Source organism: Mobula hypostoma, chromosome 1 (genome assembly GCF_963921235.1).
Source record: "Mobula hypostoma chromosome 1, sMobHyp1.1, whole genome shotgun sequence".
Classification (NCBI taxonomy): Eukaryota; Metazoa; Chordata; class Chondrichthyes; order Myliobatiformes; family Myliobatidae; genus Mobula; species Mobula hypostoma.
Window position 1 is genome coordinate 179,870,170 of NC_086097.1, and position 26,074 is coordinate 179,896,243.

At 44.0% G+C, this 26,074-nt stretch overlaps 1 protein-coding gene across 2 annotated transcripts in view; it reads right to left on the reverse strand.

Annotated features, from left to right (window-relative positions):
* lama3 (laminin, alpha 3) overlaps positions 1-26,074 on the reverse strand; it is a 321,185-nt gene that overhangs the window by 169,843 nt on the left and 125,268 nt on the right. For both annotated transcript variants that reach the window (XM_063060575.1, XM_063060566.1), the window contains exons 19-23: positions 21,977-22,029; positions 21,795-21,900; positions 17,399-17,498; positions 16,349-16,505; positions 3,185-3,317 (exon numbers count right to left, since the gene is read on the reverse strand). In XM_063060575.1, the coding sequence (XP_062916645.1) occupies positions 3,185-3,317; positions 16,349-16,505; positions 17,399-17,498; positions 21,795-21,900; positions 21,977-22,029 (549 nt within the window). The remainder of the gene's footprint in view (positions 1-3,184; positions 3,318-16,348; positions 16,506-17,398; positions 17,499-21,794; positions 21,901-21,976; positions 22,030-26,074) is intronic.

The window sequence follows — 26,074 nt, forward strand, 5'->3', positions numbered from 1 at the left end:
GTTCAATGCCAAGGAACACAAGTTTAAAATTTCACAGCAGGGATATGAGAAAGATTTTTTTACTTGGTGAGTAGAACTCGCCAAGCTAGAACTCATCAAGTCTCATGGCTGACTCAGAAGGTTAAGATGCACAGGAACCACATTGATCTGAGAGTTTGAATTCAAAATTGGCTTGCCCATAGAAGATGGTATGTAATGATGGAAAACTGGTATTCTGACTGGAGGCTTGTGACCAATGGTGTTTCACAGGGATCTGTTCTAGTTGTGACAGATATAGATATATTACTTAGACAAAAATGCACATGGAAAGTTAGTAAGTGAGCTAAAGGGACTATTCTCTGCTGTACTGTTCTATGTTCCACATTCTACGTTTTATGTAGTAAGTTTACAGATGCCACAATGATTGCTGGTGTTCTGGACACTGTAGAAGGCTGTCAAAGAATACAACAGAATACAGATCAGTTACTGATATGGGCGGGGAGATGGCAGATGAAGTTTTATCTGGGCAATTATGAGATGTTACACTTATGGGAGGTTAAATGTAAGAGGAAAGTATGCAACTAGTGGCAGTACCCTCAACAGCACTGAAGTACACAGAGAACTTGGGGCCCAAGACTTCAGCTCCCCGATAGAGAGCACACAAATAGCTACTGTGAACAAAAAGGTGTGTGAGGTGCTCACCTTCATTGGTCAGCACAATGAGTAGAAGCACAAGGAAGTCTGACCTACAGCTGATATTATGATGATGATGACAACAACATCGACTCAGACCTGAGAGGCCAGCGTCGGGCATTTTCATGCCTTACAAGGTGCAGTTTGAAAGGCTGTGTGGGGCGCCACTCCTCACACAGACACTTCGCAGTATTATTTTACAAGGCCGAGTTGCGAGCTCGACATCAACCCGGCGCGGATGGAGAGTGCACACGGGGGCGGTCTGTCACTGGATCGAACTCAGGAACCTCTGTTCTTGAGCCTGGCGCTGATCTCACTGCGCCACCAGCCGATCAGCTGATATGCACCTGTATATTAGAATCAGATACTGTATAATATCACTGGCATATACCGTGAAATTTGTTGTTTCATGGCAGCAATACATTATAAAAGAACATAAAATGCAATCAGAAGTACATATTAAAAAATAAGTAAATAGTGTAAACAAGAGGAAACAAACAGTGAGGTAGCGTTCATGGGTTCATTGACCATTCAGAAATCTGACGGCAGAGGGGAAAAAGCTGTTCCTGAAACACTGAGTGTGTGCCTTCAGGCTCCAGTACCCCCACCTTGATGAGAAGAAGGCATGTCCTGTGGGTGGAGGGCCTTAATGATGGATGCCTCCTTTCTGAGGCATCACCTTTTGAAGGTGCCCTCGATGCTGGGGAGGCTAGGGCCCATGATGAAGCAGGCTGAGCTTACAACTTTTTGCAGCTTTTTCCCATCCTGTACAGAGACATACCAGATGGTGATACAACTAGTTAGAATGTTGTCCACGGTACATGTGTTGAAATTTGTGAGTGCTTTAGTGGCAGAAAGTCACCTAAAACTTGGAATATATAGAAATATAGCTGCTGTTGTGCCTCCTTTGTAATTACATCATGTTGGGCCCAGGATAGATCCTCAGAGATGTTCACACCCAGGAGCTTGAAATTGCTCAGCCTTTCCACTTGGTGAGGACCGGTGTGTGGTTCCTTGACCTCCCCTTCCTGAAGCCCACATTCAATTCTTTGGTCTTACCAACGTTGAGTTGAAGTTCGTTGTTGTAATACAACTCCTCGTCACCATATGAACTTCTATCAACAATAGTTGTGTCGTTGGCGGAATTAGAGATAGAATTTGAGCCACGCAATCATGGGTGTAGAGAGAGCAGAGCAGTGGGATAAACACACACCCCTGAGGTGCGCCAGTGTTGATTGTCGGCAAGGAGGAGATGTTATTTCTGATCTGTACAGACTGTGGTTTCCCAGTGAGGAAGACAGGGATCTATAAAACTATGGTTCACAACATGCTGGAGGAACTCAGCAGGTCGGGCAGCACCCGTGGAAAAGATCGGTCGATGTTTCGGGCCGGAACCCTTCGTCAGGACTTGTGTAGATTATTTTGTGTTTATAAAACTATGGTTGGTGTATTGTGTACAGTTCTGGTTGCCCCATTACAGGAAGGATGTGATGGCTTGCGAGAAGATACAGAAGGAGTTTACCAGGATGCTGCTTGGATTAGAGAGCATGAGCTATCAGAAGAGGTTGGGCAAAATGGTGCGGCAGAGGCTGAGAGAAGACCTGATAGAGATTTATAAGATTATGAAAGCCAAGATAGAGTAGACAGTCAGAATCTTTTCCCCACGTAGAAATGTCAACTATCAGAAAAGCAACATGGGGCTTCATAAACATTGGGCACAGGTTTAAGTCAAGAGATAGGAAGTTTAAAGGAGTATGAGGCAAGTTTTTTTTTGAACGCAGTATGGTGGATGCTGGAACACATTGCCAGGGATAGTGGTGAAGGCAAATACAATAACAATGTTTAAGAGGCATTTAGACAGACATATGAATAGGCAAGGAATGCAAGGAATATGGACTATGTGCAGGCAGATGGGATTATTTAACCTGGCATCAAGGTTAACAAGGATGTGGTAGGCTGATGAGCTGGTTCTATCATCTACGTTTTTCCCTCTTTGCAGATGCCACTTGGAGAACTTCTGATTTGATTACAGATTCCCAGCATCCGCAGGATTTTGCTTTGGTTTAAAAAGGCCGAAGCAGCCAGGCCTATTAATATCTTTCTTTTCAGAAAGTCCTTTTTTAGTGGTTTCTGAAATATATTTTACAGGTCAGAGAAAAGTTGTTTAACCTTCATCAATAATCACTTAATCGTGTAATTTATAATTCACCCTCTCTCTGATTGGTTGCAGGCAAGTGGCTGCTGTGAGGATGGGTACTGTATGTCAAGTGACCAGTGGCTGGTGGGTTAGTGGGTTGGGTGGAAGGGTTGCAAATTGGCACCCAAAAGAACCAGAATCCCCTGTGAACTAGCTTGCAGGAGCATCTCTATTTACCCCGCCCATTACCCATACACACTCAGCTTTCAGTGCTTTGGACAAAACACAGAAGATGCAAAAAAAAGCATATTTTTATTACTTACCATAGTTGGCAATCAAAATAGACTGGTGAGATTTGAACCTTCTGTGGCTTACCTGTGCCTTGTTGGACTTGGTAAACTGTCAGGCGACCATATACTGTAGTGAATCCCGGGTTAATATATCGGAGGGTGATGCGGAATAAATTGCGGTTTCTACCGTTCACATGCACTGTTACCCTCACGTTACTCTGCAAAAGTGAAGTTAATTAACACATGACTGGTGTGTGAGCTTCAGAGAAAGTAGAGTTCCGGGATCCCGTGCAGAACAACAGTCATCCCGGTGAGAGGAGATCCTTCACAGTCACCCCATGGGGATAAGTAGGGCAGGAGTTAGTAGGTTAAGTGCAGATTGTAAGTGGGGAAAGCAGATGCAGAAAAGAAGCCACTTACAGTTACAGCAAGAGTCAACATTTACTTCCTCAGTGACTGAGATCCTTCCTCTAACAGGCTTGGGAGCACGGCTCTTGTAACGGAAGATTATGCGGAACAGATTAGGAGAAGTCACAGTGACAGACATGATCACTGCTGGCTGAGAAGAGAAAAGCAGTCAAGAGCAGCGTAAGGGAAAGTGCTCAACTCCACCACCCTGAAAGGAGCAACCGTTCCCCACAGAGCAGACAATGCAACCCACAACCACACTACAGGAAGCAGGGAAAGGAGCTGGAAGGTTCAAGCTATTTCAGACCAAAAATTATAAATTTGCAAAAGATCATTTCATAACCTTTAGCATGATAGCTTATCACACTTGTGAACTCTTTCTTGTGTGAGCCAGTAGTTTGGTTATACTTATACCATGAATGCTGGGGCAAAAGGGAGTGCAATGGAACAAAGGGACTAGAAGCACAAACGTATTGCTTGTTGAAAGCAGCATCAGAAGTACGCAGTGTGCTGAAAAGTCGTTTAGCATACAGTCCTTCATCAGTCAGGGCACTGAGTATCGGAGTTGGGACGTTATGTTGCCGTTGTGTAAAGAAAGTGGTGAGTCCACACTTGGAGTACTATGTACAGTGTTGGTCACGCTGCTTAGAGAAGTAAAAGATTTACAAGGATGTTTGTAGGATTGGAGGGACTGTGTAAAAGGGAGAGGTTGGGCAGGTTAGGTCTTTATTCCTTGGAATATAAAAGAGACTGAGGGGTGACCCTATAGAAGTATTTAAAATGATGAGAGGCATTGATAAGATGGACAGTAAAAGTCTTTTTTTCCAGGGTGGTGCAGTCCAAAACAAAGGGGCATGGATTTAAGGTGAGAGGGGAAACACTTAAAAGGGACTAAGGGGCAAAATTTTCATGCAGTGGCTGGTGAGTCCATAGAACAAGCTGCCAGAGGAGGTGGTTGAGGCAGGAGCAAAATATTATTTAAGCACTTGGATAGGTACATGAAGGGGCAGGATTTGGAGGAATATGGGCCAAACACATGAAATTAGGACTAGCTAGGAGTGCACTGTGTTCAGTATGGACTCAGTTGGACAAAGGGCCAGTTCCTATGGTGTATAAGTCTATGACTTAACTGGGAAAATCCAAGACAGGAAAGTTATTTCTTGGATGGAGAGACTTATTGGAAATAAAGGTGAGAGGAATATGGAGGACACATTCACATTACCTCAGTAAAACAGCCAGCATAATCAAAGACCCCACCTACCTCACACATTCTCCCTTTAACCCCCTCCTATTGGGCAGCAGATACAATGGCCTGGAAGCACGCAGCACCAGGGTCAAGGTCAGCTTCTATCCCACTACTCAGACTCTTGAATGAACCTCTTGTATGACAAAATGGACTCTTGGCCTCACAAACTACCTCACTATGACCTGGAATTTTATTGTTTACCTGCACAGCATTTTTCCCGTAGCTCTTACGCTTCATTCTGCATTGTAGTTTATTCTAACTCACTGTGTGATGATTTAGCCTGTATAAACAGTGTGCAAGACATGATTTTTCACTATATCTTGCTACATGCGACAATAATAAATCAATAGCAATACCAATACCATGAAAATAATCTTAAAAGTTGACCTAATCAAAGTGGTTCAATTGAGTAAGGTCATGAATAATAGCATCACACAGCTGAGAGACCTTAGCCATGCAGACTGTTTTGCCCATCAACACTAATCCTACTTCCCCTAAAGGACATATTCGTTTATGCCTTGCCTATAAAACACAAGTTTTAAGAAGAGCTTAGGAGGTTTCAGCTTCTTTTCAGCCAGTGGCAATCAGCACAGGGCCAATAAAAAGAAGAGGTGTATGCGGAGAGGCCATTGTTGGAGTGGGCATTGTTAGAGTGGCCCAGCTCAATAGGCTAAGGTGAGAATAGGTTTGGGCAAGCACAGTTAGAGGTTCTAGGTAATTAAACAAGAAAGTTTCTAGTACTTTTTTTCCTGTTAGTACATAGTAGCTAGTGCACTGAGAATGGACCTGGAGGTATGCTCCTTGGGTGAGATGTGGGGAATTTGGGAGACCTCCAGTCTCCCTGATAACTACAACAGTATGAAATGCATCAAGCTACAATTCCTTAGACACTGTTAAGGAACTGGAACTGCAGCTCGATGACCTTGGGCTCATATGCGAGAATGAGGAGGTGATAGATCGGAGATGGAGGTAGTCACCCCTCAGTTGCAGGAGGCAGGTTCCTAAGTGACTGCAAGAAGAGGGAAAGGGAATAACTAGCCACTGCAGAGCATCCCTGTGGCCATTACCCTCAATAATAAGCATTCTACTTTGGATACTGTTGGGGGGAAACGGCCTACCAGGGGAAGCCATGGCGATCAGGTCTCTGGCAATGAATCTGGCTCTGTATCTCAGATGGGAAGGGGAGAGGGAAAGGAGGAATGCAGTACTGATAGGGGATTCCATAACTAGAGGAGCAGAAAGCAGACCCTGTGGACATAAAAGAGACAACCAGATGGTATGTTGCCTCCCAGGTGCCAGGGTCAGGGACGTCTCAGATTAGGTCCATAGCATTCCAAAGGGGGAGGGTGAACAACAACATAGGTAGGAAATGGGAGGAATTCATGTGGAGAGAATATAGGGAGTTAGGTGAAAAGCAGGACTTCCAAGATAGCAATCTCTGGATTGCTACCTGTCCCACATGCCAGTGAGGGTAAGAATGGGATCATTTGGTAGATGAATGCATGGCTGAGGAATTGGTACAGGGGGCAGGGCTTCAGGATTCTGGATCATTGGGATCTCTTCTGGGGAACATATGACCTGTACAAAAACGATGGTTACTCCTGAGCCTGAGGAGGACCAATATCCTTGCGGGCAGGTATGCTAGTGTTGGACTAATTTGGCAGTGGGACGGGAACCAGAGTGATAGGGCTGAGGATGGGGCGATTGGTATACAAATAGATGCAGTATGTAATGAGACTGCCAGGAAGGACAGTGAAATGGAAAGGAAAGGTACATCGCATCTGGAGTTTCTCTGGTTAGTGGACTATTTCCCTCCACACCTCTGAGGTAGTGGGGAACTGCGTACGAGGCAAGTTACAGCAGTGGTTTGCCATTGGCTTCTGCCGGGTGAGTTTCCAAAGAGATCACCAGCTCGTGACCCTGAACGGATGGAAAGCGTGAAGGGGCGCCAGCTGGAGCTAGATTCGAACTCGGGACCTTTCGTCTCAAAGTCCGACGCTGATGCCACTACGCCACCAGCCGGGTCACAGTGAAATGATGGAGCAAAATTGCAGTCAGTGGGATGACTGCATGAGGGGCCAAAATCAAAAAGGGTGATGAATACAGGACTGAAGGTGTTATATTTAAATGCACACAGTATACTGAGTAGGGTACATGATCTTAAAGTACAATTAGAGATTGGCAGGAATAATACTGAGAGTATCTCTGAGTCATGCCTGAAAGAAGATCATAGTTGGGAGCTTAACATCCAAGGATACATATTATATTGAAAAGACAGACAGGTAGGCAGTGGGGTTGGGGTGGTTCTGATGGTAAAAAAAAATGAAATCAAATCCTTAGGCAGAGGTGACATAGGATCAGAAGATGCAGAATCCTTCTGCGTACAGTTATGAAACTGCAAGTGTAAAAAGATGCTGATGGGAGTTATATACAGGCTGTTGAAAAATAGCCAGGATGTGGGATACAAATTACAATGGGAGATAGAGAAGGCATGTAAAAAGGGCAATGTTGTGATAATCATGGAGGATTTCAATATGCGGGTAAATTGGCAAAAACAGGTTAGTGCTGGATCTCAAGAGAGGGAATTTGTAGAATGCCTATAAGATGGCTTTTTAGACCAGCTTGTCATTGAGCCCATGAGGGTTAACTGCAATTCTGGATTGTGTGTTATGTAATGACCCAGATTTGATTAGGAAGCTTAAGGTAAAGGAACCCTAAAAGATGTGCTGGCATTGGCGAGGGTCCAGAGGAGGTCCACAAGAATTAGCCCAGGAATGAAAGAGTTAACATACGAGGAGCATTTGATGGCTCTGAGCCTGTGCTCGCTGGAGTTTATAAGAATGAAACCTAATAATATTGAACGATCTAGGTAGAGTGGACATGGAGAAGATGTTTCCTATCACGTAGGAGTTTAGGACCAGACGGCACAGCATCAGAATTGAGAGGTGTACACTTAGAACAGAGATGAGGAAAAATTTATTTAGCTAGAGGGTGGTGAATCAGTGGAGTTCATTGCCACAGATAGCTGTGCAGGCTAAGTTATTGAGTATATTTAAGGCAGAGGTTGATAGGTTCTTCATGAAACAGGACACCAAAGGTTATGGGGAGAAGGCAGGAGAATGAAGTTGAGAGGGATAATAGATCAGCCATAATGAAATGGCGGAGCAGACTTGATGGGTGAATGGCCTAATTCTGCTCCTATAACTTAGGGTTAGAGTTAGGGTCTTATGTAAGTGTCTGCTAAATGTCTCTTAACATAGTAAATGTATCTGATTCCACCACCTACTCTAGCAGTGTGTTCCAAATAGCAACCACTCTGTGTAAAAACAAGACTTGGCTCTGAAATTCCCTTTAAAACTCCTTTCTCTCACCTTAAAACTGTGTGTTCTTGTTTTAATACCCCCAAAAGATATTGAAAAGATTCTATTTCCCCTGTCATTGCCTCTCGCGATCTTATTTGGCCATCCCGTGGCATCCTTTGCTCCAGGGAGAACAGGCTGAACCTATCTAATTTCAACTAATATCAAAAATCCTGCAATCCAGGCAACATCTTCAATACCAGCATCTTTCCTGTAACGCAGCGGCCAGAACTGCACATAATAACCAAGTTGACTAACATAGAAACATAGAAACATAGAAAGTAGGTGCAGGAGTAGGCCATTCAGCCCTTCGAGCCTGCACCGCCATTTATTATGATCATGGCTGATCATCCAACTCAGAACCCTGCACCAGCCTTCCCTCCATACCCCCTGATCCCCGTAGCCACAAGGACCATATCTAACTCCCTCTTAAATATAGCCAATGAACTGGCCTCAACTGTTTCCTGTGGCAGAGAATTCCACAGATTCACCACTCTCTGTGTGAAGAAGTTTTTCCTAATCTCAGTCCTAAAAGGCTTCCCCCTTATCCTCAAACTGTGACCCCTCGTTCTGGACTTCCCCAACATTCCCTAACAAATGGTTTGCAAAGTTGCAACATAAATGCCCTATTCTTATATCCCACTCCATCTATGAAATCAAGTCTTGTCAACAGGCATTGCCACTTTCAGGGAAATATGGGCTTACACCCCAAGTACTTTCTGCAAACCTACATTCCTCAGTGGCCTAAATTTACAGTATTTGACTTTTCAAAATGCATCACCTAGTTTTGTAGGGAATTCTACCTACCAACACTCTGCCCAACTTCCCAACTAATCTTCATCCTGCCTTTGACAATTTTCTTCACTATTTACATTACCAACTTTTGAGCATCTGTACTTGTAATAATCAAACCTCCTACATTCACATCTAAGTAGTTAATGCACGTCAACATAATAAGGATCCTAGCACCAATCCCTGCCATACACCACTGGTCACAGAGACTTCCTACCAGAAAAGAATCCATCCACCACTTCCTTCTGTCTCCTGTCACTAAGCCAAGTTTAGATTTAGTTAGCCTTCCATTCCCTGTGGATCAGATTACTATGGGGAACTTGTCATGTGGCTGGCAGAAGTCCATATAGACAACTACCATCTTGCCTTCATCAATCTCCCTGGTTACCCCTTCAAAAACTCAATCATATTAGTGAGTCAGGATTTTCTCCACATAATACAGAGAGTAGAGGAGTTAATAATTTAGGGATCAGGAGAGGACTCAGCCTGAGAGGACTGTCAGTGTAGAATAATGGACAATGCCTTAAATGTGAGCCAGGATGCTTAGGAAATTCTTTCCCACGTGAAAGGGATCTGCAATTTCTTCCACCAAGACTGGTGAGGACATCAGCTGGAGATTTCAAATCAGAACCATATTTATTATCACTGTCATACGATGTGAAATTTGTTCTTTTTCAGCAGCAGTACACTGCAAATCATAGAATTACTATAAATTAAAAAATAAATAATTAGTGCAAAAAAAGGAATTTTCAGGTAAGTGTTCTTAGAAGCTCCAAATGCACAGGGGCCACGAGAGGCTGTGCAGGGTTGTAGTCTCAGCCAGCTTCACCATGGGCACAGCTCTCCCCATCATTGAGGGCACCCTCAAGATCTGGTGCCTCAAGAAGGCAGGACCCTCACAATCTAGAATATGATCCTTTCTCATGACGACTATTGGAGAGAAAATACAAGAGCTTGAAGTTCCACACTCAACAATTCATAAGAACACAAGAATTAGGAGCAAGATTAGGTCATGTGGCCCATTGAGCATGCTCTGTCATTCAATGATCTGGCCATAGACTCAACTGCCCTTTCCTTACATCAGAAACAGCTTCTCCCCTTCTGCCCTCAAAGAATCACAGAGCATAGAAAGAGGCCCTTTGGCCCATTACATCCATGCTGACCTTGTTGCCCATCAACACTAATCCCATTTGCACGCATTAGGATCCTATCACTCAGTGCCTTGCTTAAATAACGGTCCAAACATGGTCAGTGCAGCAACTGTATCCAAGGCTGACAACTTTTAGTTTAGTAAAGATTAGAGCCAGCGTACACAAGCATCTGTTCATTTACACAAGATGCACATCAGCAGTTTCCAGAATCTCAACTGGACCCAACAGGGACCAATTACTGGGTCAGATTTAGGTTAGATCAGCAAGAATCCTGATGAAACACTGGGTCGAGATGCTCTGACTGTGCACTTTATCCAGCTCAGAACAGTTTACTAAACGTTTCTGCTTATATGCTCTGATCTTGATCAGTAGCAACATGGCTACATTTATTTGACTGAATAAATGCCTTTGGGTCAGATTGAATCAAAGTAGAGTAGTTTATTATTACCACATGTACCGAGATACAATGAAAAACATGTCTTGCTTATCGTTCATACAGATCAGTTCATAACACAGTGCATTGAGGTAGTACAAGGCAAAACACTAACAAAGTGCAGAAAAAGTGTTACGGTTACAGAGAAAATGCACTGCAGACAGACAATAGGGTGCAAGGCCATAATGAGGCAGGCTGTGAGGTCAAAAGAGGATTGTGAGTTATGGGGAACTGGCACGGGACAGGAGATGAGGCTTGGGGTATTTCAGCCACAATCATATTGAATGATGGGGCAGGGTCAAGGAGCTGGACGCCTACTCCGGCTCCTACTTCCTTGTGTTGTTGTGAATGATTCAGTGGATGTCAATGGTGTGGCTCATGAAGACATTTGGCAAAGTCCTTTCGAACAGCATGTTAGCTGAAACTGCAATTGTTGCCCTGGTCAGGAAGCTGGCTGAGCAATGTTTAGCAGAGCAGGAAGGTGGCCTGGCGTGAATTGCCAGATTATGAACAATAACGTCCCTTAAGGATTTGTCTGAAAGCTCAACTAGGAATGTTGCCTGGACCGGAGGACTTGAGTTACTGAGATTTGGACAGGCTGGAACTATCTTCCCTGGACTGAAGGAGGTTGAAGGGTGACCTTAGAGTTCTGTAAGATGATGAAGGTCATAGGTAAGGTGAATAGTTCCAGGGTAAGGTAGTCTAAAACTGGAGATCACTGGTTTAAGGTGAGAGGCGAACGACTTAAAGCGAACCTGCCGCACAGGTCTTTAACACAGAAGGTGTTGTGTATATATGACCATAAGGCATAGGGGCAGTATTAGGCCTTTCAGCCTATTGATTCCACTCTGCCATTCCATCATGGCTGATTTATTATCTCAACCCCAATCTCCTGCTTTCTCCCCATAACCTTCAACCCCTGATTAATCAAGAACCTATCAACCTCCGTCTTAAATATAACCACTAACTTGGCCTGCACAGCCATCTGTGGCAATGAGTTCCACAGATTCCTCACCCTCTGGCTACAGAATTTTCTCCTCATCTCTGTTCTGAATGGACGTCCCCCTGGTCTTAGTCTCTACCACTATAAGAAACAGCTTCTCCACATCCACTCTATCTAGACATTTCAATATTCAATAGTTTTCAGTGAAGTCCTCCCTCATTCTGCTAAACTCCAGTGAGTACAGGCCCAGCTGCACATACATTAACCCTTTCATTGCAGGGATCATTCTTGGGAACCACCTCTGAACCTTCTCCAATGCCAGCATATCTTTACTTAGATAAAGGGCCCAAAGCTTCTCATAATACTCCAGGTGTGGTCTGACTAATGCCTTATAAAGCCTCAGTATTTCATCCCTGATTTTATATTCTAGTTCTCTCGAAATGAATGCTAACATTACGTTTGCCTTCCTTACCAATGACTCATCCTACAAGTTAATCTTTAGGGAATCCTGCATAAGGACTCTCAAGTCCCTTTGCACATCTGACTTTTGAATTTTCTCCCCATTTAGAAGATAGTCCATTCCTTCTACCAAAGTGCATGACCCATGCACTTCCCTACACTACATTTCATCTGCCACTTCTTTGCCCATTCTCCCAGTCTGTCCAAGTCCTTCCTCAGACAACGTGCTTCCTCAGCACTACCTGCCTATCTACCTATCTTCATATCACCCGCAAGCCTGGCTATAAAGCCATCAACTACTTCATCCAAATCATTGACGAATAATGTGAAAGGAAGAGGGTCTAACACTGACCACTGTGGAACACCACTGGTCACTGGCAGCCAACCAGAAAAGGCCCCCTTTATTCTCATTCTACGCCTCTTGCCTGTCAGCCAATCTTCTATCCATGCTAGTATCTTTCTTGTAATACCATGGGCTCTTATCATGTAAAGTAGCCTCATGTGCAACGACTTGTCAAAGGCCTTCTGAAAATCCAGATAAACAATATCCATTGAATCCCCTTTGTCTATCCTGCCTGTGATTTCCTTAAAGAATTCTAACAGATTTGTCATGCGAGATTTCCCCATGCCAGCTTTGGCCTACTTTATGAGGTGCCTCAAAGTTGGGGCACAAAGACAGTGTGCAATCTAACAGCAACTGATCACCTTAGTAACCTTTCTTGTGATTGTAAGACCCTGTTGGGCAGCATTAATGTGGAACGCTGCAAGTCTGTCTCACTGGTGGCCAGCGTTGGAGATGCATGGCCTCAGTCATAGCGCCTGTTTACAGCTGCCCAGGAGAGAGGCGTTGGAACTGGTGTGCTCCACTGGGGGCAGTGTGGCCTGACAACAAAGTTCAAGTCGTGCTGCCCCCCAGTGTTCACTCGGCAGAAGACAAGTTGTAGTGTGGTTGACTGCGGATTTCTGCAACACTCACGGACTCGGTCTTGGACTATATTTTTCATGTGACTACATTTTACTGATTTCTTATCTGTACTTTGAGCAGTGTGTGACTGCTGGTACGAAGTTTTTCACCTTGGCCCTGGAGTAACACTGTTTTATTTGGCTATATTCAAGTATGGTTGAATGACTACTAAACTTGAATTTGAAATACCCTGAAACTTCATCCTTAATATTAGACTCCAACATCGGTCCAACCACTGAAGTCAGACTAACAGGTCTAAAATTTCCTTCTTCTGCCTTCCTCCCTTCATAAAGGGTGGAGAGACCTTTGCAATTTTTGAGCCCTCCAGAACTATTCCAGGGTCTAGTAATTCTTGAGAGATCATTATTAATGCCTCCACAATCTCTTCAGCTACTGCTTTCAGAAACCTGGGGTGTAGTACATCTGATCCAGGAGACTTATCTAATTTCAGACTGCAGCTTCCCAAGCAACTTCACCTTAATAATAACGACGATACTCACTTCTGCCCCAGACACTCTCGCATTTCTGGCATTCTGCTAGTGTTTCCACAGCGAAGACTGGTTCCTTCGCCATTTTGTTGTTCCCCGTTACTACCTCTCCAGTATCATTTTCCAGCAGTCCGATATCTACTCTTGTCCCTCTTTTACTTTTTATACAGTATATCTGGAAAACCTCGTGGTGTCCTCTTTTACATTATTGGCTAGCTTCCCTTCACATCTCATCTCTTCTCTCCTTACAGCTTCTTTCGTTTCTTTGTTTTTTTTTTAAAAAAGCTTTTGAATCTTCCACCTTCCCACCAATTTTTTGCTATATTGTATGCCAACTCCTTTGCTTTTATGCTGTCTTTGACTGCCCTTGTAAGCAACAGTATCCTCATCCTCCCTTTAGAACACCTAATCTTTGGGACGTATCTTTCCTGCACCATCCGAATTGCTCCCAGAAACTGCTGTTCTGCTGTTGTCACCCTATTGTCTGCTTCCAGTCAACTTTGGCTAGCTTCTCTCTCATGCCTCTTTAATTCCCTTTACTCCACTGTAATACTGAAACATCAGATTTCAGCTTCTCCTTCTCAAACTGCAGGGTGAATTCTTTTATATTATGATCTCTGCCTCCTAAGGTTCCCTTACCTTGAGCTCCCTAATCAAATCTGGGTCATTACATAACACCCAATCTAGAATTACCACTCACCTCATGGGTTCAACCACAAGCTTTTCTAAAAAGCCATCTCATAGGCATTCTACAAATGCCTTCTCTTGGGATCCAGCTCCAAGCTGATTTTCCCTATCTATCTGCATGTTGAAATACCCCATGATTATCACAACATTGCTCTTTTTTAAATGCCTCTTCTTTCTTCAGTTGTAATTTGTAGCCCATATACTGGCTACTGTTCAGGGACCTGTAGGTAACTCCCATCAGGGTCTTTTTACCCTTACAAGAGGAATTCTGCAGATGCTGGAAATTCAAGGAACACACATCAAAGTTGCTGGTGAACGCAGCAGGCCAGGCAGCATCTCTAGGAAGAGGTACAGTCGACGTTTTGGGCCGAGACCCTTCGTCAGGGCCATTTTACCCTTACTGTTTCTTACTTCTACCTACAAGTATCCTATATCTTCCGATCCTATGTCAGCTCTTCATAAGGGTTCACTTTGAACTGTGATTTCATTTTTTACTATCAGAGCCACCCCACCCCTTCTGCCCATCTGCCTGTCCTTTCAATGCAATGTGTATTGTTGGATGTTAAGCTCCCAACTATGATTTTCTTTCAGCCAAGACTTAGTAATGCCCCCCAACATCATACCCGCCAATCTCTAACTGCACTACAGGATCATCTACCTATGGAATAAAGTGCCAGGCGAAAATGGTAGAGGCGGGTACAGTTTGAACAGTTAGAAGGCACTTGGATAGTACATGGAGAGAAGAGGTTGAGAGGGATATGGACTAAACACGGGCCCATTGGACCAGCATAGGTGGACTCCATGGTCAACACGGACCCCGGCACGGTTGGGCTGAAAGGCCTCTTTCCATGTTGTAGGATTCTAGGATCAAATACATATACATGAACGAGTATACCTCTGACTTTCCTCATGACAACGACATCGTTGGAAGTGCTGGACAACAGAGAATGGGATGGCCAGAACTGGTAAATCTGTTTCATTATTAAGCCAACGTGAGGTTATCGGTTTAGGACCTAAAGAAAATCAAACAGAGCACTTTCTAAGCAGTGGAGAGTTTGAGGTTCTGGGTAACTGAGGAAATATGCAGAATCATAGAGTAATACTGCATGGGATCAGGCCCTTTGGCTTACCCTGTCTGTGCTGACCAGGACGCCCACCTGAGCTAGTCCTGTATTTGGTCCCTATCCCAAAACCCTTGTACACTAGAACTTATCCAAACGTCTTTTAAACGGTGTCCTGTATCTGCTCAACCATTTCCTCCTGTAACTTATTCCATATACAGACCATCTCCTGTATGACAAAGTTGTTGCTCAGGTTACTTTTAAATCTTTGTCTTTCTCCTTAAATGCATGCCCTCCAGTTTTAATTTCCCTGGGAAAAAACTGCATTCACACTATCAATACCCCTCATGATCTTATACATCTCCAGAAGGCCACCCTTCAGTCTTCTACATTCCAAGGAATAAAGTCCTAGCCTGCCCAACCTCTCCCTATAATTCAGGCAGAGAGGCAGGTGTAGTTGTGTTCAGAGGATGACGGACAGGGAGGAGGTACTCAGTTGTAGAAACACAAAGCCCCTGGTTCATCCACAATTGTGACTAACTGGCATCTCTGGGCTTCACACGAGGGAGGATGCACAGCCTCAGAGTGTGAACCCTGTAAAATAATAATCCTCAAGCATGTGGGGAGCTCACACGAACCAGGAATACACAAACTGGGGCTGATATTCCCTGGAATTTGGAAGCCTGACTGATAATTTTATAGAAACTTTCAAGATACGCCAATGGAATCCAACGTGCAGGGTTGGAGGGGGGAGATAGAGAGAGAGACAGAGAGAGAGAGAGAGAGACAGAGAGAGACAGAGACAGAGAGAGAGATAGGAATATACACATATATATATAGACATATACACATACATATATATATATATATATATATATATATATATTTATTTATTTATTTATAAAGCCCACAGTGTTTGTACTAAGCATATTGCCAAATTAAGCGAATCCCAGCTGCCTCAATATGGTCCAAATCTAGACATCCTTGCCTGTTTATGTGACCTCCTAAATGTCCCTATTAAATCTTTCACCACCTTCCCTAGAAGCTACCACCTTGTAAAATAAAACTTGCCTTGAAAACCTTTAAACCTTCCCCTCTCACCTTAAACCTACACCCTGATGTTAGTGAATATGTCAGACCTTACAAGGTCGGAGTTTCCAGCTGCCCAGGTTCACTGTTCAGCAGACCACACATGCTGGGCTGCCTGGACGTCCCTCTGCCACACCCCCATATCTCACGAGAGCCTTTGATCACCTACCTGCACTGTTGACAGCTGAGCATAGCCTCTCCAGCTGAAATTCGCAAATTCCTGTGCGTCAAACCCAAAGCGAACAGCCCTTCCATTGGGCGTTGACCCATCTTCAATCTCATACTTCAGATGATGAAGGTCTGGGAAATAGTGATGGCTCCGTGGCCTTCAAGTGCAAGTTAGATCCATCAGTTTCATCAAACATAGAACAGTACGACACAGTACAGGCCCTTTGGCCCATGATGCTGTGTCAACCTTTTAACCTATTCTAAGATCCTCCCACATACCCTCCATTTTTTGTTCATCCGTGTGCCCATCTAAGAGTCTCTTAAGGCTCCCTAATACCAGTATTACCACTCCTGGCAGTGTATTTACTATTCTCTGTGTAAAAAACCTACCTCTGACATACCCCTATACTTTCCTCCAATCACATTAAAATTATGTCCTCTCACTCAACCTACCCTCATAAGATATGCTCTCTAATCCGGGCAATATCCTGGTAAAAGTCCTCTGCACCCTCTAGAACTTCCACATCCTTCCCGTGATGAGATGATTGGAACTGAACTCAATATTCCAAGTGGAATACGGGAGAGAGAGTAACTGGGGTGTGTGGGGTCTCTGTCGCTGTCTATGAGGCAGCGAGGAGTGTAGACAGAGTAAATGGAGGGGAGGCTGGTTTCTGTGATACAACAGAATGTGCTCAAACATTCTCTTCAGGAACATCTTCTTCCCCTCTGCCATCCAATTCTGAATGGACATTGAATCCATGAACTCTAGTGTTTACCCCCAGTGTGTGGGACTGTCCTCACCAGTTTATATTTTTATTTTTCCACTACTTATTTAATTTAACTATTTAATATAACATAGCAATTATATCTGAATCCACATCTTCTTCTGGCACTGTGTCCCAGATATTAAAAATGCTCCCTTCAGATCTCCTTTAAAACTCTTTCCTCTCACATTAAACCCATAGCTCTTGTTTCTGAAACTTTATTTTGGGTGTTCTATTCCTGTGCCTAGCCCCTCGAGAAGTAGAAAGAGTGCTTAGATCTCACTTACTTGTTGCAGGCGCGCCCCTCAATATTCGCTCTGCACTGGCAGGTCCCTTTTGTGATACTACAGGTAAGATTAACAGACCCTCCGATGTCACATCCGCAGCCTGCCGGGAGAGTAACAGTGAGGGGAAAATCATTACATTTGAACCATAGTCAGGGAGTACAATTCAGTTACATATATATATAAATTACATGTTGTCCAATCTCATGTATACAGCATCTATGGAAAGTATTCACCACCACCACCCCGGAAGTTTTCATGTTTTGCTTTAAACACTGAATCACAGCGGATTTAATTTGGCTTTTTTTGACCCTGATCAAAAGAAAAAGACTCTTTTGTGTCAAAGTGAAAACAGATCTCTACAAAGTGATCTAAATTAATTACAAATATAAAATACTTAAGTATTCTCTCCTTTTAATACAACACACCAAATCATCGCTGGTGCAGCCAATTCGTTTTAGAAATCACATAATCAGTTAAATGGAGATCACCTGTCTGCAGTCAAGGTGTTTCAATTGATTGCAGTAAAAATACACATGAATCTGGAAGGTCCAATTGCTGATGAGTCAATATCCTGCCAAAAACTACACTATGAAGACAAAAGAACACTCCGAGCAACTCCATGAAAAGGTTATTGAAAAGCACAAGTCGAGTCAGGAGAAAGATACAAGAAAATTTCCAAGTGACTGAATATCCTTTGGAGTACAGTTAAGTCAATCATCAAGAAATGGAAAGAATGTGGCACAGCTGTAAATCTGCCCAAAGCAGGCCGTCCTCAAATAGTGAGTGATCGTGCAGGAAGGGGCCCTATTAAACCTCTGGCGGAGTTACAAGCTTCAGTGGCTGAGATGTGAGAGACTGCGCGTACAACAACTGTTGCCAGGGTGCTTCACCAGTTGCAGGTTTATGAGAGAGTGGCAAAGAGAAAGCCACTGTGGAATAAAAACTCACATGAAATCTCAACTTGCGTTTGCCAGAAGGCACATGGGAGATTCTGAAGTCAGCTGGAAGAACGTTCTATGATTTGATGAAACCAGAACTGAGCTTTTTGGCCATCAGACTAAATGCTATATTTGGCGTAAGCCAAACACTGCACATCATCAAAAACACACCATCCCTACCATGAAGAATAGTGGTGGCTGCATCATGTTGTGAGGATGCTTCACTGCAGCAGGCCCTGGAAGGCTTGTGAAGGTAGAGGGTAAAATGAATGCAGCAAAATACTGGAAAATCCTAGAGGAAAACTTGATGTAGTCTTCAAGAGAATTGTGACATGGGAGAGATTTGTTTCCCAGCAAGACAATGACCCCAAGCATAAAGCCAAATCTACACAGGAATGGCTTAAAAACAATAAAGTTAATGTCCTGGTGTGGCCAAGTCAGAGTCCACACCTCAATCTAACTGAGAATTTATAGCTGGACTTGAAAAGGGCTGTTCACTCACGATCTCCATATAATCTGACAGAGCTGGAGCAGTTTTGTCAAGAAGAATGGGGGAAGATTGCAGTGTCTAGATGTTCAAAGCTGATAGAGACCTATCCACACAGACTCAAGGCTGTAACTGCTGCCAGAGGTGGATCTACTAAATACTGGCTTGAAGGGGATGAGTAATTGTGCAATCAATTATTTTGTTTAATAATTGTAATAAATTTAGATCAATAAATTTTTTTCACTTTAACACGAAAGAGTCTTTTCTGTTGATAAGTATCTAAAAAGCCAAATCCCCTGTGATTCAATGTTGGCTTGCCTGCAGAAGGCAGAGGGTGGTGGTGGAGGGAGTACATTCAGATTGAAGGATTGTGACTAGTGGTGTCCCACAAGGATCTGTTCTGGGTCCTGTACTTTTCGTGATTTTTATTAACGAGCTGGATGTGGGGGTAGAAGGGTGGGCTGGCAAGTCTGCAGACGACACAAAGGTTGGTGGTGTTGTGGATAATGTAGAGGATTGTCAAAGATTGCAGAGAGACATTGACAGGATGCAGGAGTGGGCTGAGAAGTGGCAGATGGAGTTCAACCCGGAGAAGTGTGAAGTGTACACTTTGGAAGGACAAACTCCAAGGCAGAGTACAAAGTAAATGGCAGGATACTTGATAGTGTGGAGGAGCAGAGGGATCTCGGGGTACATGTCCACAGATCCTTGAAAGTTAAGAAAGCTTATGGGATGTTAGCTTTCATAAGCCGAGGGATATAGTTTAAGAGTCATGATGTAATGATGCAGCTCTATAAAACTCTGGTTAGGCCACACTTGGAGTACTGTGTCCATTTCTGGTCACCTCACTACAGGAAGGATGTGGAAGCATTGGAAAGGGTACAGAGGAGATTTACCAGGATGCTGCCTGGTTTAGAAAGTATGCATTATGATCAGAGATTAAGGGAGCTAGGGCTTTACTCTTTGGAGACAAGGAGGACGAGAGGAGACATGATAGAGGTGTACAAGATAGTAAGAGGAACAGATAGAGTGGATAGCCAGCGCCTCTTCCCCAGGGCACCACTGCTCAATACAAGAGGACATGGCTTTAAGGTAAGGGGTGGGAAGTTCAAGGGGGATACTAGAGGAAGGTTTTTTACTCAGAGAGTTGTTGGTGCGTGGAATGCACTGCCTGAGTCAGTGGTGGAGGCAGATACACTAGTGAAGTTTAAGAGACTACTAGACAGGTATATAGAGGAAGTTAAGGTGGGGGCTTATATGGGAGGCAGGGTTTGAGGGTCGGCACAACATTGTGGACTGAAGGGCCTGTACTGTGCTGTACTATTCTATGTTCTATGTGAAACAATAAAACACAAAAACTTCCAAGGGGGATGAATACTGTTTCTTAGGCACTATGTATAAGTATATATATGTGTGTATATATACACATCCTGCAGATGCTGGAAATCTGAACTGAAGAAAGGAAATGCAGCCCAACACTCAGCGAGTCAGATGGCATATCGAGAGAGAGAAACTAGGTTTGCGTTTTTTCAAGTCAAAGATGCTTTACCAGAATTGGGGAAAAATAAACTGAACGTGCTTGAATCTTGGTTAATTATTTACATTTCAGCAATTCCACTTTGCTTTACATGCTACCCATGCAGATCATTTCATCACATCAGTGCATCGAGGTAGTACAGGGAAAATAGTGACAGAACACAGAATAAAGTGTTACAGTTATAGAGACAGTGCAGTGAAAGTAGATAATAAGGTGCAATGTCATAATGAGGTAGATTGTGAGGTCAAGAGTTCATATTATTTTACTAGAGGACAATTCAATAGTCATAACATCAGAATAGAAGCCATCCTTGAGCTTGCTGGTTCATATGTTCAGGCTTTTGTATCTTCTGCCCAATGGGAGGAGAAGAGAGAATGTCCAAGGTTGGTGAGGTCTTTGATTGTGTTAGCTGCCTTACGAAGGCAGTGAGAAGTGTGGACAGAGTCCATGGAGGAGAGGCTGGCTTCCATGTTGTACTGAGCTGCGCCCATAACCTTCTGCAGTTTCTGACTCTGATCCTGATATTAGTCAAGGCATTACAGATAACTCCTCTATGCTTCACTGATTCAGGGTTTGTGGCTTCTATCTGAGAAGCAGGCAGCGTCTTCGCTTAATATCTCATCAGGGAAATCAAGGAGGGGTGATAAATCCTGGCCTTGCAGGCAATAGCCAACCACTGAAAATGGATTTTAGAAATAACAAATTTTACAATTGTTTAAATCAAATTCATCCGAGAACTTGGTTGTTGAGAATGTGTCACGGTGGGTGAACATGGTGGAGGGGCAGGGAACATATTGTTGGAGTGAGCACAATCCTGCCTGATGGCCTGGTCTCCCTGGTACTTGGTTGGAGGTTGAGTCTTTCACAGCCCCGGGGAAAAAGACTGTGTGCATTCTCTCTATCTATGCCTCTCATGGTTTTGTACACTCTATGAGGCCACTTCTCAGCTTCCCACTCTCCAAGGAATAAAGTCCTAGCCTGCCTAACCTCTTCCTCCAACCTAGTACCTCAAGTTCCAGCAACATCCTCATAAATCTACTCTGCACTCTCTCCAGCTTACTGACATACTCCTAAAGCAAGGAGACCAAAACTGAACGCAACACTCCAAATGTGGCCTCACCAACGTCTTGTACAACTGCTGAAATATTTCAAATCATCTAAAGAAGTAAAAATCTAGAATAATACCTGTAATTTCAAAACAGTCATAAACACTTAAACTACTTTAATTAAATTAAGTAACTTTACTTATACACCACATCTTGGGAATTTAGAACACAGAACATTGCAGAAGAGTATCAGGTCCTTTGGCACATCATGCTGTGTCAAACTGATGGTAAAATGGTACACAAGTCTTTCATTATACGTCAGTAAGTGAGACAATAAAAAAAATTTACAAGTTAGCACCTGTTATTGGTCATGGCTTTCATCACTCACCTTGGCAACCAAAGTAGTTCTTCTCTTCTAAGTTGTAGTGTCCTTCCACGCACCAGTCACACAACTCCCCACACACGTTGGATTTACAGTAACATCTGCCATCACCCTGAAACATTAATATCATGGTTTCAATGTGAGACAGGGCCCCACCCCATGCACAGACACCCCTCCAGCAAACTCACCTGGTGGCACTCTGCGATCCCACTAACTGCACCGCTCACCACACAGCCACATTCTGCAACAAGAAGGAAAAGGACAACTGGATTAGGATCATCACTGATCCACTCCTATACATGAAATAAGACAGAAGCTGCTTGGCCCATCGAGTCCATACCCAAATTCTCCCCATAGTGATTGAATCTATTCCAACTTCCTGACATGGAGGTGGATCTGCACCCGCACCATTTCAATGCAAAAGATCATTATATCCCACTTGCCATTACATTCTGTTTGGGAAGCAGGCTCCTGATTCACGTCTTCATGTGTCCTTGTCTGTATCCTGCTGAAGATTCTCTGCATACTCCTCATAACCCACATCACCTGTCAGCTTTGTACAGCAGCAAGCTTGAATACAGTATGTTACAATTGGTTCCCTCATCTGAACCACTGATATAAAATGCTGAACAGTTATACAGACCTCTGTAGCTTCTCACTTGTCACATAGCCCCAACATGGAAATGACCCATTTATCCCTGCCCTCTTTTCTATCCGCTAATCAGTTTCCAGTCCATATCAGGATTTAACCCACAGTACTGTGCATTCTAATCTTCTGTGACATCTAGTCAAAGACCCACTTAATCTCCAAACACATCAACAACGTCCCACATGGTAGACTGGTCCGGTAGGTGAGACCACAAGGGATCCACAATGAGCTAATCAGATGGATACAAAATTGGCTTGGTGGCTGGTGCAGAGGGTGGTAGTGGGGGGTTGTTTTTCAGATTGGAAATCTGTGACTTGTGGTGTGCTGCAGAGAATGGTGTTGGACCCACTGTTGTTTGTTACATAGATGAACAATTTGTAGGTGACATGATTAGTAAGTGTGCAGATGACACCAAAGTTGGTGGTGTGGTGGACAAATGTCTAAGGCCACAGCAGGATCCAGATCAACTGGGAATGAACACAAAGGTATGGCATTTGGAAGTTAACTCAGACAAGTGTGGAGGGTTCATTTTGGGAAGTTAAACCAGGGAAGGGCATACACAGTGGATGAGGGTTCCCTGGGGAGTTTTCTACAGGAGAGAGACCAGCTGCATAATTGTCTGGTTTGGGAATTGCAAGCCACCTGACTGAAAGACCCTACAAAGGATTGCAAGGACTGCTGAGAGGATCATCGGGGTCTCTCTTCCACACATCGTGGACATTTATCAGGAGCACTGTGTACACAGGGCCCTTAGCATCGTCACAGATCCCTTCCAGCCATGCCACAATCTCTTTGCCCCCCTACCACCAGGCAGGAGGTACGGCAGCATTAGGGCAAGAGCTGTTAGGATGGGATACAGCTTGATACCCCAGGCCAGGAGACAACCACCCAGGTCTCATCACTTAAGAAGCACCAGTTTACTTTTACTTTTTGACTTGTGTCATAAATGCACCTATGCTAAATATCAATCTTGTGGAATATATTTTATTACCTGTTAATTTATTTGTGGTAATATTACTTTCTGTGTTGTGTGTGAGTTATATGTACTATGTTGTGAACTTTGGACCTTAGGAACATTGTTTTATTTGACTGTATACATGTATAGCACATGTTAAACCTGACCTTGAACTTGAACTTAGGGGTACACGTACATACTTCCCAGAAAGTGTCGACACAGGTAGACAAGTGGTGACGAAGGTATATGGCATGTTTGTGTGAATCGGCCAACGCAAGAGTTGGGATGTTATGTTACAGCTGTACAAACCATTCTTGGAGTATTGTATGCAGTTCTGATTACCATACTATGGGAAGAATTTGATTAAACTGGAAAGAGGGCATGAAAAGTTCACAAGGATGGAGGGCTTGAGTTACAAGGAGAATCAATAGGCTAGGACTACTGTCTGGAGGGAAGGAGGCTGAGGGATTATTTTACAGAGGTTTATAAACTAATGAAGGGCATAAAAATAGTGGATGGTCAGTCTTTTCCCCAGGCTAGGGAAGTGTTAAACCAGAAGCATAGGTTTAAGGCGAAAGGGGAAAGATTTAAAGGGGACCTGAGGGAAGGATTTTAAACACAGCTGGTGGTGGATATATGTGGCCCCTGCCCATCCCCCACACGAGCCATCTGTTGTCAGCCCCCAACCAACACATATTCCATTCTCCCCTCCTACCCCTCCTCACACTCCCCCACCCTGCTCTCATGACTATACCCCTTCCCCACACAAAACCACCACGGTGGGCTTCACAGCTCTACAGGTGAGAAGACAGCTGAAACGTCTCAACCTGAGCAAAGCTGCAGGACCGGATGGTGTCAGTACCAGGGTGCTCAAAGCCTGTGCCCCTCAGCTATGTGGAGTACTTCGCCATGTATTCAACCTGAGCCTGAGGCTCTGGAGAGTTCCTGTACTGTGGAAGATGTCCTGCCTCGTCCCTGTGCCGAAGACGCCGCGCCCCAGCGGCCTCAATGACTACAGACCGGTGGCATTGACCTCCCACATCATGAAGACCCTGGAGAGACTTGTTCTGGAGTTGCTCCGGCCTATGGTCAGGCCACACTTAGATCCCCTCCAGTTCGCCAACCAGCCCCGACTAGGAGTTGAGGATGCCATCGTCTACCTGCTGAACCATGTCTACGCCCACCTGGACAAGCCAGCGAGCACTGTGAGGGTCATGTTTTTTGACTTCTCCAGTGCGTTCAACACCATCCGCCCTGCTCTGCTGGGGGAGAAGCTGACAGCGATGCAGGTGGATGCTTTCCTGGTGTCATGGATTCTTGATTACCTGACTGGCAGACCACAGTACATGAGCTTGCAACACTGTGTGCCCGACAGAGTGATCAGCAACACTGGGGCTCCACAGGGGACTGTCTTGTCTCCCTTTCTCTTCACCATTTACACCTCGGACTTCAACTATTGCACAGAGTCTTGTCATCTTCAGAAGTTTTCTGATGACTCTGCCATAGTTGGATGCATCAGCAAGGGAGATGAGGCTGAGTACAGGGCTACGGTAGGAAACTTTGTCACATGGTGTGAGCAGAATTATCTGCAGTTTAATGTAAAAAAGACTAAGGAGTTGGTGGTTGACCTGAGGAGAGCTAAGGTACCGGTGACCTCTGTTTCCATGCAGCGGGTCAGTGTGGACATGGCGAAGGATTACAAATACCTGGGGATACGAATTGACAATAAACTGGACTGGTCAAAGAATACTGAGGCTGTCTACAAGAAGGGTCAGAGCTGTCTCTATTTCCTGAGGAGACTGAGGTCCTTTAACATCTGCTGGACGACGCTGAGGATGTTCTACGAGTCTGTGGTGGCCAATGCTATCATGTTTGCTGTTGTGTGCTGGGGCAGCAGGCTGAGAGTGGCAGACACTAACAGAATCAACAAACTCATTCGTAAGGCCAGTGATGTTGTGGGGATGGAACTGGACTCTCTCATGGTGGTGTCTGAAAAGAGGATGCTGTCTAAGTTGCATGCCATCTTGGTCAATGTCTCCCATCCACTACATAATGTACTGGGTGGGCACAGGAGTACATTCAGCCAGAGACTCATTCCACTGAGATGCAGAACTGAGCGTCATAGGAAGTCATTCCTGCCTGTGGCCATCAAACTTTACAACTCCTCCTTGGAGGGTCAGACATTCTGAGCCAATAGGCTGGTCCTGGACTTATTTCCTGGCATAATTTACATATTACTATTTAACTATTTATGGTTCTATTACTATTTATTATTTATGGTGCAACTGTAATGAAAACCAATTTCCCCCGGGATCGATAAAGTATGACTATGACTATGACTATGAACGTACTGCCAGATGAATTGGTAGAGGTGGACACAATTACAATGTTTTAAAAAAAACATTAAATAGGAAAGGGACATGGGCCAATTGTAGGCAAATAGCACTCGCTCAGGAAAACACATTAGTCAACATGGATGACATCATAGCATATAACTCAATTATTCTGCTTCACTATTATCTGTTCTTCTGGTTACAATCCTAAAACCGAAAGAGAATCATCATACATAATCACCCTTTCATAAATCCACGTGGACTCTGCCTAATACTTTTACAATTATATCATTGCTCTGGTTGGGTATTTGTCAAGAAAGAAGCGGAGAGCTTTAAGACCTTCTTAATA